At 35.0% G+C, this 15,764-nt stretch overlaps 1 protein-coding gene across 2 annotated transcripts in view; it reads right to left on the bottom strand.

The window, feature by feature from the left end:
• Positions 1 to 15,764, bottom strand: part of LOC120636190 — a 62,480-nt gene that overhangs the window by 46,509 nt on the left and 207 nt on the right. The window contains exon 1 of one of the 2 annotated variants that reach the window (XM_039907540.1): positions 1,722 to 1,858. The exons of the other annotated variant lie outside the window; for it this stretch is intronic. Coding sequence (XP_039763474.1) covers positions 1,722 to 1,761 — 40 coding nt within the window. The 5' untranslated portion in view covers positions 1,762 to 1,858. Of the gene's footprint in view, positions 1 to 1,721; positions 1,859 to 15,764 lie in introns of those variants that run through there. 2 annotated transcript variants of the gene reach the window in all.

A 15,764-nucleotide genomic window follows, 5' to 3' on the forward strand; every position in this document is an offset into this window, starting at 1 on the left:
AGTCGCATCCAGGAACCATTAGACTAACGAAGTAGTGGTTTTTATTTACATTCAGAGCGATATAAATGACAATGTCGGGGTTGCTTAGTAATGCCATAGTAGTTAAATACCCCCTAAAGTATCCATTAAAACTAATAATTATGCTGAATACTTTTTAGTTTCTTTGTTTGTTTGTTTATACGGGTTAATCTTCGCAATTACTAGTAAGATTCTAAAATACTATTTAAATCACTCCCACAACCTTTAAGAGCTGATCACAAGATCTAAAAGCGCGAGGCGACGCGGTGGGCCGGGGTTATGTGCGATGAGGGGATGGAAGTTTGTATAGGAAAGTCATCCGAAATAGCATGTGGACGAAGTCGCTGCAAACCACTAGTCGTTTATAAACCCTTAACGATTTCCACGCGGCATTGTATCTGAATGCATAGTCGTCATACCAATAAGAGAAATCACGTCAATATCGTAATCATAAACGCATATTAGAAAAACATTCGCAGCCAGCAAAAGATAATATTATGCTTGTGGTAGTACAATAATGGAGTATAAAATGTATACATTTAAATATATTTTATCTAATATAAAGTAAATATATTAATAAATAAATTTAAAGATATAAAATAAACATTATCCAAACCAAAAGATCCACACTCCATAACCCAATGGGCACAAATATCAAACTCTTGCCAATGATTAATAAATCTGCTTTTTTATTTATTTTGTCTTTTCTTCTATTCATACATATACAAAATATTTATATTAAATTTGCGCATTTGAACTGAAATAAATATATAACTACTAAGTTTGAAAACAAGTAAGTACCTTCATCAAAAAAAAAAAACGAAAACAAGGTTCAGAGCTCTCCAGTGGCTTAAGGTTTTAAGTAAAACATAAGATTATATTCTGATGGGATGGTTGTATGATAACCGCATCAGAATCGCCCTAGTACCTACTGAAAATAACATAGTAATGAAAAACAAATTTCAGGCCTTTATCTGTAAATTTTCAGACAAATACTAAGAGAAATAGTAACTATTAAAAAAAACGTAAACATATAAACATAATGCACACTTATAGTTAATCTTATAACGTTAAACATAGGTAGGTTCGTCCCATCGTAGGTAAAATTAAAAATACAAATAGGTTATTAAAAACATCGCTATCACTACGGCGCTTTACAGCCGCCATATTTAATATTGTTCCAAAAAGTTATAGCTGTCACTCGGAGTGACATAAGGATTCTAACGATACCTCTAACATTCAAATTTGTTCAGGCAATTCAAGCAGGTTACGCTGGAATAAAGATAATCACGTGCACACATGAACCCTGAAAACGTCCTTTTCTGGGCAGAAATATAAAAATATTGCGAATAAAAGAATATGAATACGATTAATATGATATATTTTTAGCTGCTATTTTTCAAAGAGAAATGGAAAATCTGTTAGTTCTTTACATTTAAAGTAACCTCGATTAAAATTAGCAAAGTTTTCCAAAATAATATAGTATATTTATAATTATAATCTCGACATATTTAAAAGAAGAAATAATATAAAAATTATTAAAAGTTAAAGTTTTACTGTAAGATTTTAAAAATATATTCAATACTTAAGGATTTTGTTTACGAGCCTAATTTAAATTTTAAGTAAGATAACTTGGCTTCATAAATTAAATTTAAAAGGTTAGAATGAATTTAGTATTATTATTTAAAAAAAAATATTCTTACCTAAATATGTAAACAGAACCACGCTCCAAAAATACTCCATCACGTCAAAAAATAACAATATTAATTAGTTCAATTTTGGAATGTGTTTGCGACGATAGCGTATGGCGAATGAGCGCTACACAGTAAAATTACCGATGGCAGGAAGCTGACTTTATAAGAAAGGTGTGAGGCGAGGAAAATTATTATCGGCCTCATGAACTAGGTACAGCGTACATTGTACGAGTATTCCTTCCTAAGTGATATTTATTTTAATAACGAACTGTAAGTCGGAAGGTTTACAACGAAACATTGTAAGGAAATATAAATATGCGATTAATAAAAATCTTAATATATATAAATCTCCAGTCACGATGTTTGTCCGCGATGGACTCCTAAACTACTTAACCGATTTTAAATTAAATTGGCTCACCGTGAGCAGTCTGGTCCAACTTAAGAGATAGGATAGCTTAGATCTTTAATTATAGTCGCAATTTTATTTTATTACAAATTATTTGTCTATAATTAATTGGCAGTCACATGTTATATATATATACTACTATACTCATTTAAAGCTTAGCGGTACTGAATACTTTAAAAACAAAATCAAACGCAGACGAAGTCGCGGGCAACAGCTAGTACGAGTATAATATAAATATGTCTATCTGCGATTTGGAATCACTCGCCTTTATAGGCTACAGAAATATTATGTTTGTTTCCTTGTTTCTTTATAATCCAGGAATTCCAGGATACCTTCTAACAAATCCGGACTCCCCGTAATTCTTTGGTATCGAGTATAATGAAGAGCTAGTTGGACAGGGAGTTACTACAATTACATCAGCTATGTTTATATTAAAGGTCAAATAGGGTCAACGATTACGATGGCAACCGCAAAAAGGCTGTATAGTCCTAGATATTAATACGACACATACACGAGTAAATGCGACTCAAGTGATAACATTAATTTAGGGTAGTCAAATTTATTTCTGCTGTATTTTATAAAAAATCTAAAATACAGTACGGCGTTTGGTTTTAAAATCATATGTCAATGGATAATTAGTGATAGTTTTTAGGGGTAGTATCCAAGGAGGCCTTTTAAACTAACTTTATAGGTATATCATTGGGCTATTTATGTGCAGACGATTGTATAATATTTTGTTCGATATTGTTCCCTAAACTTGTTAAGCCTATAATTTCTGATTACCGCTTATAGGAGTAGGGTTCAGACGGAGTAATTTTCCAGTTGTATGGATAGCACCTCTGTAAGATCGATTCGCTTCCTAGCTAGCCTTGTAAAGTGTGCTCCATGGACTGGACATCTTCATTACAATCACTACGGATAGAATATTCTGTAATGCCCACTTTACATAACATGCACTTAAACCATTATTAGAAAACCGCTATTGCATATCTAAGCTCCAGGGATCTTTATTGCTATAAAACCTACCTTTATAGCTGAAGAGTTAAATGTACATTCAAATACTTACCCTAAATATAAGATCCCATTATTTTAAATTAGTGTACTAAGTCGTGGACTAAGACACGGGTAACGGCTAGTATACTTTATTTTGTTTCAAGTTAGTTAAGCCAGAAGTAAGTTTTATTTTAACATTTTCAATAAAAAAATTAATAATAATGCAATTCCTAATGTGTTGTATGTTTAATAAAATTTAACTTGCTCGTATCGTGGATCTTGTTACATTGTTCTAAGACACATAATCCAAGACATTAAACAAACGTGTGTGTTTGAACCTAACTTCAAGTTATATGTACACGTTTAAATTAAGAATTCTTTATCTTCATTGTATTAATCAAAACTTAATTAGTATAGCAATTTAAAACAAAAATCTAGTTTCATCACATTGTGATTCCCGTATGATAAACTTATGCCGTTAGGCGACTGTAGATCACAAAACAGTTGCCATCAGGACGGGTTCCTTTCACGAGATGAGGCCACTAAGGAAATATAACGGAGATCGGGCAGCAGCGTTCTATGTGCTACTACTACCGTCTACTGCGATCACCAATACGTCTGCCCAGCGACTACGCTACCACCGGGAAGGCTTGGCCATTACCACCAGGTTATGGCCAAGCCCTCCCGTTGGACCAGCAGTGGTCGGTTATAGGCTATTAATGAAATACTTTTAAGTACAAGAGCATAAAAAGCAGCTCATTTCGTTTACACCCAGCATGTAAAGTGAAAAGGTTAATTAAATTTCGATTTATAAAAAACTAGCTGATGCCCTCCACTTCGTCCGCGTTTCGTTTTGTTTTTGAAGAAAAGTTGTGAATAGTTCTTTTAAAAGATAAATGACTGTAGCTTTTTGAAAGAACTTTTTCAATTAAGTATATCTCTAAAAAAACTGTTTCTCCCTACATTTTTTGTATATTTCTGTTTTATCACATTCATCATCACCATCATCACTTCAACCAATTGAAGTCCACTTATCACATTGTTTACCCTTTATTATAATTTTTTTTTTTTTTTTTCATAAGGACTTTGTAGGTAATAAATAATAATGAGTAGTTAAATAATGTAGTACATAATTTTTATGTATCACCCTATGGGTGATACATAAAAATGAATGATATGATTCTATTCTTTCATTTCTTGCCATGCGCTTAGTAAACTATTACTAAGCGCATGGCAAGAAATGAATTTTATAGGCATAATTTTGCTACTTGTTGCGTTATTGCATAGGGTCTCCATTGTTTTTAAATATTGCTATAGCCTATATTACTTTGTACTTTACTATATTGCTTAGCTATCTTTTGGCGAAGAATTTGTTAAAATAGGTCCAGTACTTGCGGAGCCTACTGGGTATAAAAAAACAAACAAACAAAAACACAAAGAAATAGTCTTATTATATGGCTGCGTTTTACATTAATTAGGTTTGAATATGTTAACCTAAAGATGTAAAATAACTTGTGCTCTCGTTTTAATTTTGTCGCGAATCGGCACTTTCGAAATAAGTATGTCAACATTTATTCCTTCACATGTAGGTAATGTACAACTGCTATGTGGGAACAAATTAGCAGCTGTGCAAACCTTTTACCTCGCATGAATTCAAATGGTAAGAAATATGTTATTCTTACTTAAGTTTTTTCCCAGTGTTGTATAGGACCACGATCTTATCGAGTTAGTACGAGTACTTATATTTATAAAGCTTTGTCTCTTTACCAAAGAGTTTCCAATTTGATTTTATTGTGTCTTTTTTGACTAAGTTGAATTATTGTGATACTGTTTTTATTACAGAACAATTACTAACTTATGTAATAAAAACACTTCAAATTTATCGGTAGGTATTTTGTCTAAATGTTCACCCATCTTGAATAGGCGCTGCCAAAGATTCTGAACTTTGGTATTAGGTGCACGGGACGATCCGTTGTTTCTTAGTCTTCTGATTCGTGTCACTATCTTAAGCTAAATCGGGTCAGCACAACATGTATTATGCTTCCACTCACTATTAGCCCTTTTCAAATGTATATCCTCTTTACACGATTTATTCTTCATCTTCTTTGGTCTTACTCTACTTCTTTGTCCTTTCACATAAATATGGTAGCATTCTTTTCTTCATTTCTTCTCTTCGCATTACATGTGCACCGTACCAGTTTGACTCCTCTTCTTTTCATCACTGGCGGTATTATAACTAGTACTTTTAACGACGCGACAGATCAATGGTGTATGCCAATATCGTTATCGATTTATTTCGCAGCAGACGACATAAGATGCTACGGATGCTAGATTTAATAAGAATCTTAAATATCGATACATTAATCGATAGTGCACTGACCCTTGCGGTGTATACTATTCGATTTTTGTTCTACATTCTTATAAAAAACCTAATATAAATATTGAAAAGCGTGTGTGGGTGTGTGTTTGTTTGTTTGTTACCTTAGTTTGGCTCAACCGTTGAACCACTCTTGATGTAATATGGTAGACATCTAGATTGCCTCCCAGAGATATACATAGGATTATATTTATCCCTGAGAGCTGCTGGTTAAACTGACCTTCGGAGTTTAATAAATAGTATTTGTTACCTAAGTATACACGACTTGACCGCTTAACTTATCTTGGTGCAATTTTGCATAGAAACAGGGATAAATTTCATCTCCGGAAAATAAAGTGTTCCTACTGGATATTTAAAAACCCAAAATAAAACCGAACTATATCGCGGGTTAACACAGCTACAACAGGTAGTTGATTTTATGCAAACATGATCAACAATGATCGACCGCACCGACTAATCGTTTACTTTTTACGATTTATTGAAGCAACGGATCGTCCTGTAAATAGTTCCTTATTTTATTAATTCATATACATTTTATGCACACCACAAAAAAATAACGATATTGACAGTAAAAATAAAATAGTAGAATTCTAAGGCTGCCTTTTCGCTTACCAAGTATCTACGTATAGAGCAACGATATAAAATAATCTCCCATCAAATCCAGGATTTTATGATTCAACATTACGATTGAAAATAAAATTTTATTAGGTATTTACATTGTAGCTCCAGTATGCATAAGCACAGTAAAAATCTCAAACTAAACATGCCTTTCACGAAGATCTGAGCAAGTATCTAAGTTTTGGACTCAATAGGAAGAATTGAAGAATTGACACACTATAATGATAAGTGAAAGTCGGTCAAGTACGAAATTAATAAAGACATTTGTTTAACACACAGCTGATAGAGCTATCAGCGCCCGCAGCTAATACCATGTTGCCCTGACTATGACATTGACAGTTTTAATTACACGGATCTCTCCAAACAGATTATAAATTGTAACACTTTCATTTGTTTTATTGTCACCCGATTTTCACAAAATTTTGACTGTACTAAACTTTTAAGTAGTGCACAGGTTACTAAGCCTACGATGTCTGTCTGTCTGCATGACGTATCTTTTAAACTGGATTTCCGAATTTCTATTAAGCAAGGTAGATACTTGAATTTGTAAACTTTAATTATATACACAGAATGCGTATTTCAATGGGTACACCCCATAATGAAAAGTCCCCATGAAAGAAACTTTATTTTCTGCACGGTCTTATTGCACCTTGGTACGGAACCTTTGTGTACCAGTCCAACTCGGTTTTAGGCAGTTTGTAAATTCTAAAACTGTTATTCTTTATCATACGTTTGCATTGTAACCTACCCAACTACGGCAAAAAATTGCAACAACGGCAGATCTAGAGCGCTTGCATTAGTCCACACCCAAGTGTACTACAATTATCTCCAACCACGGCAGCAATCAATCTTAAAAATAAGGAAAAGTAAATTTTTCCTTCGTCGGAAAGTAATTGACAAATTGTAAGTTTTTCCTTTAACAACGTGAAAACAACGTTCTTTGCATAGCGCAATGATTGTTTTTTTATTTTACTAGAAGTTAGCCCTTGACGGCAATGTCACTGATGTCTATGATGGTAGCGGGCTAACCTGTTAGGGAGTATGGTAGTCATACCCCTTATAGGTTTCTACGCGACATCGCACCGCAACACTAAATTGCTAAGCGGCACGTCTTTGTCGGTGGTAACTAGCCCCGGCAGGAGCCTCCCACCAGACCAGACCAGAAAAAAAACAGAAATTATAAATTCCCAAAGTGCCTCTGCCGGGAATCAAACCTGGGAACTCCTACTTAAATTCACAGCGCTCACCGCTACGCCATGGAGGTCGTCAAGTATAATATTATGTGCAAGAACTATTAAAACTGTAAAGCTTTGTTCAAATTGAGTTGAATCACGGACTCCGGACTAAAATCGCATGCGCTGTTTGTGTCAATTAACTCGTATAGATGAGTTTAGACTGACGCAAATAGTTTCTTGATCGGCGAGAAACTAAACTACCTAAAGCTAAATTGTTTCGCTACACGGCTTTATGTATGAGCTAAGAGCCCGTCCTTATCATCGTTCGTGTTAGGATCTACAATGGGGAGAGGATAACCTTAAGGGGTTTATACACGGGAAATTCGTCGCTTGAAAATCCGCGCAAACGACATCGCAAGCAATGGATTGCACACTTATGTCCGTATATCCACGATTTTAGATTTTATTTTTATTTTTATTCTTCTACAAGTTCCCTCTTGATTGCAATCTCCCGTAACTAATGATGCAGAAAAAGATGGTAGCGGGCTAACTTATAGAGTATTGGCAATTATATTAAACCTATACCCCTAGTACTGTAATGCTCGTACAGTACTTGCAAATCCTTCCGCCAGTTCGCATGATCTGGCGTTTTTCAAAATGCAAGTAAACTCGTACTGTCAAAATGTCGTCCGTTGACATATTGCACTGGTACGTATAACGAGCATAAGTTACTGAGGCATTGTATTTGCACTAGCTTTCTATAATGACACGTGCCGTTGCAACCAAGGCGTGGCGACGGATAGCGTGGAGAGCGATATCAATCGATGGATGACTGTAATCTGCGTGCAATCGATTGCAACGAAGGATTGATTGCCTGCCTTTACGTCAAAATCACATCGTCTTACATATCTTTAAATTAAGACCAGAGGCTTTAGTTTAACTTTCATATTAACAAACGTTGACATGAGAACTTACACTAAGATCTTCCATACAAAAGGCTGGATTTACACAAAAGCCAATGGCACGTAGTTTACTTCAAAACTTACGGTATTGGCTTTGTGCCAAATTAGAAAGTTGAAACTTCTGGGAATCGAAATTAGGAGTAAAAAGCAAGTAAAAAGTTGTATGTCTCCAAATATTAACAAATTAATTAATTTTTAATTCTTGTCTCACCATTAATTCATTTATTTGATTATCGCTTTATTTAACTGGATACTTAGGTGATTGTCTGATTTATTTTTGTCGACAAAATAGGTAAATATTTAGTTACAAAAATATCAGTCATATTTTTGACGACCAAGGGCGCAGTGGTAAACGCTATACGAAGTGATTTAGTGTACTGGTATGATTCCGTGCAAAAACCGATTAGGGGTATAGTTAATAACTAAAATACCTCTTACAGGTTAGCCCGTTGCCATCTTAGACTGCATCACAGCTTACCATCATTGAGATTGATGTATTGAATAACTTAGCTCATAGTGACCCAATTGACGTGAATTGATTGAGTTACGCGGCTTTCTAATGGGGTAATGAGGCTCGCATAAATACCTATAATATGCTGGAATATTATAGGTATTTAAAATCGCGAATATATTCATTAACATTGCCGCGCCGCGCTGGTTACTTCTAATTGATTGATTGATGTTTTTTCCATACAGGTGTTCTTTTTAAAAAAAAGAATGTCCTAGCGGCATAAAAAGGATCGTGTGGAAATCAAGTGGAAATCTCTGCAAAAGACCAGCAATAGTATTCACCTGCTGGAATGGCAGCCCCGTACTGGTAAGCGCAGCGTTGGTCGACCCCCAACGAGGTGGACAGACGACATTAAGCGCGTCGCAGGTAGCCGTTGGATCCAAGCGGCTCAGAATCGTGGAACTTGGAACTCCCTACAAAAGACCTATGTCCAGCAGTGGACGTCTATCGGTTGATGTGTTGATGATGAGTATTCACCTTTCGATTGAGGTGGTGATAAAGACGATGTTGAATAATTTACAATCACATAACGTTATTAGTTAAAAATATAATTGTAAAGAATATATTGGTACGTTACCGATAGTGATGAACAAATTACCAAATGCGGAAATACCATTTATAAAATTTTCTTTTTGTTCTGGAAAAACGTCATCCAAGGACGCGAACTGCAGACGTCCTTATATCTTTATTTTTGGATTATGCAGTCCGTTTACACAGATGATAATTTAAATATTTATTACCTCATGAAAGAAAAGCAAGAAAAACAAATTAATGTAAATATAAATAAAATTATTATCACTGAATAATATGTTTTATTAATCACTTGAAACCAACATTATATATAATAATATTTGTAAATACAAATTCATGGAGAACAATCGTTGGCGTTGGAATAGCGAGAAAAGTGTTTAAAAATTCCAGCAAAAACCTAATAGTATTTTTTCAGATTTTTATTACTAACCTAACTTGTAAAAGATGAAAACGAAGCAAATTGCTTCTAAGTTACTTTGGCAATAAGAAATTCAGTAGGTACTTGTATATCTCCGGAAAGTTCGTGAATTCACTGATATCTTTATTTCCAAGTGACATATATGTTTGTATACTTTAATATACATGCATAATATATATAATATATATGAATTTCAAAATCTTCATTCAATCAGTCATAAAAAAAATGTTTTTCTGGTTGAAAAGTTACATCAATTCCAGTAGAATCAGCAGATTACGAATAATCTTCTGGGTGCCTTCCCTCACTGAGTTTCCTAATAAAATGCATATTTTATATAAATTAATGTCTAAATAAATCTATATCTATGTAAAAAATCAGTTCCATCCGTTGTATACAGCTGCGTGTTTGAACGACAAACAAACAAATACACTTCCGACACACACTCACAACATTAGTACGAATTAGTCAGGGTTATGAAGCCATAGTAATGAGCGAAATCTGTTACCGGCCGAGGATAGGAGGTTATCATGTTACCTATTCCATATGCCCATCTTAATCATTCGGTTATATAATTAATTCACAAGCCCACTTTTGAGCAGTTTGGTGGGCCCAGTTGATTGGTTAGGTTAAGAATAAAATAAAAAACTTCTAAACTATCATTTTGTTCACATAGTTCCAACCATTTTCTAAAAGCATTGATGGCGGGCTCTTTTATATGTAAATACTAGTGGTCCGGCCATCAAGTCAGTAAGCTTTATTGCTAAAAACGCAACAGACTTCCTGTTCGTTCCTTTCATAACGCCCGTCGAGCGCTTTTGTCTTGAAAAATCAGTAGGAAAAATTGTAGCAGCTTTCAAAAATAAATAAGTTGGGAAGTCTATTTTCTGGTTTTCAAAGTGAGAAAGATTTTACTATTAACTAAGTATACAATGTGTAACAAAATAACGAAATTAAATTAAAGGATGCAAAAATATAATTTTATAAGGATTTCCCTGTAATAATATTAAATCAAAAGAAGCATATTTATTTTTACAAACGAACGAATTCAAAACATTGTAAGTGTTTACTTATGACAACCCTATTTAAGATCAAAGACCAACACGCACATAGTACCTACGCTACGTGACGCGTACCGAATAAAGTGACATGAGTCACATGATTTTAATTTTGCATGTGATGCTAAGTAGCTTAGCTTTTGTATCTGATTTCTTTTATTAAAAACTATGGCAGTGATTTATTGAAAAACTATTAGATATTCGGTTTCACAGACAAGTCTCAGAGACGGTAACTTATGTAACTGTAAAGCCTGTGAAGTATTATTTCGGTATTAACTTACACGTTGTATAAAAAAAGTCTCGCTTTAATTAAATATTCAATCGTTAAGTACTGACTTACTTTTTAAGAAACGAAAACCAATACACACAATTATTATACGTATTTCCTATAAAATAACGGGATTTAGAGCTCAAACCCACGAGGTTGCTCCAATACGGGATTTATTATCGCTTGTTAGCCCTTGCCAAAAGAAAATGACCGCAGTAATATTATAATCATCATATCTACCCATTACCGGCGCGCTACAGGGCACGGGTCTCCCTCCCACGATGAGAAGGGGTCAATGCCGTAGTCCACCACAATGGCCTAGTGCGGTTTGGTGGACCCAAGTCTCCACACACCTTTGAGAAGAACCTTTATGTAGAACTCTCAGGCATGCAGGTTTCCTCACGATATTTTCCTTCACCGTTTAAGTAAGTGATGTACTAATTGCTTAAAAAACGCACATAACAATCAGGGTACGCATTAGTATAAATAAATAAATTAGTGACCAATAACGCTAGTACGAATTTCATAGTAAACCATTGCCGAGGTAATATTAGGTTTTGATAAAGAACATATCGATACAATTTAATAAAACATAAAACCTACTTAGGCTTATCCTAAAGAATGTTTAAGTTTTGCCCATGGCATTGTTAAGTACCTATACTATACGCTTAGTGTCTACATTTTATACATGATATCGATTCTTTATATCCTATTAACCTTGACGCATTATAAATAGCTTTAAAATGGGTACTACATGTGTAGTTTATAATCGCGAACGTTGTCAACCCCCGTATCAGCATGGTCCGGTTATTACCAATATCATGTGATAGTAAACCTTTAAGCACGCCAATCCGCGTTTCAGCGGGGTCTATACCTTTGATCGATTTTGTATGGGAATGCTCATTAAACGCATTACATGCTGATCGAAAACTAAGACTCTGAAATCCTCTGTGCTATTCGAGCTGGGATGCCTGTGCGCATATGAACTGTATAATATGATGACATGACCGGATCCGATTTCAATATGCAACGTTTCAATATTGCATTTGATTTTTTTTTGGAATTTTTGATGCATTCTGGGTGTCATCGATTTCATAATACATTAAATTTAATATTTTGACTTGTGTTTTAAATGTGATACTGCTATTTACCCACACTTGGGTGAATAGCATTACCAAATTTAAAATAACAAAAATACTCAGTAATGTCTACATATTTGTAATTGTATCCTAAAATTTTAATAAATAACTGAGGAAAACGTACCTTCATTGACAAGTACCAACAGTACAGTTCGGTAGAGATAACTTTCTTTCTTTCTCTCTTTCTTTCGAGAAAATGAAAGTTCTTTCAAACTTATTTTGCAGCATTCAGCACCTTAAGCCCTTAACTTAGAAGATGCTGGTTGATGACCATTAAATGAACTTTATTATTCTATATAACATTTTCCTATTCATCATTTTAAGCTACATAAAACGTAATTTGAACTAAGTTCTTAAAGCAAAACAAGTTCTAAGTTTCATAACAAAAGCCTTACCCTGGATTACACAGTTCAGTTTCTTAGCACTACATTTTTATTTTGTGTAATGTGTACCTAACTGGTATAAACAAGGGTAAACTGGTAGTTGTGAGTTTGTAGATTCCCCAGTGAGATGGCACAGCAGGTATCACTATATAATCAAATCAAAGATAAAAAGATGCGCAAAAGAACTAGAGTACTGATAAAGCTGTTGATAAAGTAGCGAAGCTAAAACGGCAGCTTGAAACACTGAATATAGTCAGAGCATTATAATGCTGGAGTGGTGACTCGCAGTGGTAACCTCGTTGTCGGCAGAAAACCCACTAGGTAGACATTTTTTTATAGTAATAATTGACGGACCAAGCAGATAGCCCACCTGGTGGTAAGTCATCGCCTATAAATAAAACAACACTGTACGGGGCATGCAAGGAACACATCCTAGGAATAGCCACCCTTGTTCATCAACCTGAAGGGTAGGTGTTAAGCCTCATGTGCCCATTATTAAACTAACAACCCCGTTCTTCAGACCGGAACACAACAATGATGCGAAACACAGCACTGCTGCTTAGTGGCAGAAATAAGCATGGCGTTAATAATTCCCCAGACGAGCTTGGTCACAAATAGCCCTACTGATACTAACATCAAGTTGCAAAGAGTCGCTGAGGACAAGCGGGACAAACCACTTTGTACAAATGATGAAGACGCAGGCGACGGTTTATCGTAGTACGCAATTGCTAAGACTCAGTCGACGAGAGCTAAATAACACAGATACTCAACTTTACTGCACTTGTAGTTGCGAGAAAATTAAAAACTATTATTGAAGCACCAAAAACCACTCCACGCCACCACTCAACGGTTAGTCACTTCATACCATGTGATAGTTGACAGAACTAATTACTCTACCTCTAAGTTCTAATCGTTCACCATAAAATGGTAAAAAGGGAAAAATTTTGTAAGCTAGCAACATCCCGCTGGTGTAATATGAGACGTGCTCGGACAAAATACACTTCTTCTAAATTCAATGATATATGTTTATATGTAGTCATACTCTTGAAGTTCTACGGATTTAAAAGTATTCTTTTCCTGTCTCGACGTTGCAATCTATCTTTGTACTAAATTAAAGATTAAGATTGGTTCTGAGTTTGATCCAAATATAGGTAACATGTGCTATATTACTACAATGGTATTATGAATCCTGTTGACCTTTTTTATTCCCAAAAGAATCTTATGTCTGTCTGTGGGATGTGGGCTGTCTCCGTGCTAAATTTCATTAGATCGGTTCAGCGGTTAGCGGAACATAGGTATCTCACAAACAAACAGGCAGACTTTCAATATTGTTATATTAGTAGTTACGCTGATACAAAGGAAGTATCCTGCAGCAGACCGCAAAGAGAATTAGGTAAAGTATTGACACAGTCTTAGAATCCATACGGTTGAGAGTCTTAGTTGCCAGGCGAAGCGAAGTCGCTCGATAACAAAGGCATAACCGCCAGCTGGTTAGGTATTTACGCTGCTGTCCTACGCAAATATTCAAGGGTTGTCAAATAATCTGTATACCTATATATAAATGAATTACAGTCTTTTAGTCTCTCTAAAAGTCGAGAAAGGCTGGGCCGATTTGGCCAATGTAGGTCTTGACATTTTCGTGAAAGTCTAGGTAAGGTTTAAACGGTGAGAAAATACCGTTATTTATAATTCTTCTAAACGTTCGTTTAGCACCTAGCTCCTCGTGAAGAGCTTAAAATCTTAAAATCTCTTTTGAGAACACAATTTGACCCGGTAGGTTGCTTTACCATGCAGAATGACGTCTGCGGGGTCCGCTAGTTTAGAATAAAAATAATTTTCGTTTCGGAATTATTAGACTACTTATTATAAAATAGTAGAAGTACGATGTTTTCTTTAAGCTAACCATTGACTGCAATTTCAACTGTGATAATTGATGATGTTGTGAGAGATGGTAGCGGGCTATCCTGCAGGAGTAGAGTATGAAAGTTGTATTAAACCCATAACTTTAATCGGTTTCTACGTGGAAGGCTCAATCGCTTGTCAGCAACTCTTAGTTGGTAGGATGATAACTAGCCAGGTGAGGCCTCCAGACCATAGATACCGGCAGGTATCAAACCCGGGACTACGCACTTATAAAAACCATAACGGTAACCAGTGCGCTAAAGAGGTTGCCACAGGTTGCCAATTCCACTGAAAATATTTTCTATCTGAATTTAATTTGTTCACATATTTTCTTCAAAAATACCCTTTCACAACTCTTTTTCCAAGTTGTTGGCGAATAAAGTTTTGTTGAGTACGTGTAATTTTTTCTTTGGTTTTTAATAGTATGACTACAAAGTTATCGTTACATAAGAAAAAACAATGTACCTATTGTACATTGTACGTTTACAATGTAGGTAAGACTGTTGAAAAGAAGTAACTATAGATATGGCAATTTTATTTGCCGTGCTTTAAAATATGTAAGTCTATCTACTAGCGAGTCGAATTGGGCGTACCGTGTGGTGACGATAGATCAGAATACAGACTTTACCACTCTCTTCGCAGCATCGTGTGCTACTACTACCATATACTGCGATGTCCAACCGTCTGCCCAGATTAGTGATTATGCGCACACCCTCCCTGTGGGAAAGGCCTTGAATCCAGCAGTGGATTGTGAGAGACTATCAACTGATTGATTCATGATTAAAACATACCAATCAAAATGAAATGAACAAATTCAAAATAAACTATAAATATTTCCATTTTACTAAAAAATAGAAATATTGTATTACCAAACAGAGTTCCTACGATATTTCGTCTGGGGACACAGACAATCTACGTGCATACTATAATTATTTTATGAACCCGTTCACACTTGATCAGTGTCAGGGGCACTTAAACCTTTGTTTTTTTTTAATCTATTGCACATGAATAGAAAAATACAATGTACAAAAGTCCGTGAATGCATATAACTCATGTAAGACACAAAAAACGAATGCAAGCACGCATGCAAGCAAGCATGTAAATACGATACATAATATCTATTTTTTTTTTAAATACGTTACATTATGTAATGTACCTTGAAGGATCGCCAGATTGACAACCACACGCTCGGTCACACACTATATGCTATGTACCAAGTTATAGAATAGCAAAACAAAATTGAAAACATGATGTACATTTGTCTAACTCAAAAACCAACTGCTGAAACCCAGTCCTAACATTTTTCACAGTTTG

Source organism: Pararge aegeria, chromosome Z, assembly GCF_905163445.1.
Source record: "Pararge aegeria chromosome Z, ilParAegt1.1, whole genome shotgun sequence".
Lineage (NCBI taxonomy): Eukaryota > Metazoa > Arthropoda > Insecta > Lepidoptera > Nymphalidae > Pararge > Pararge aegeria.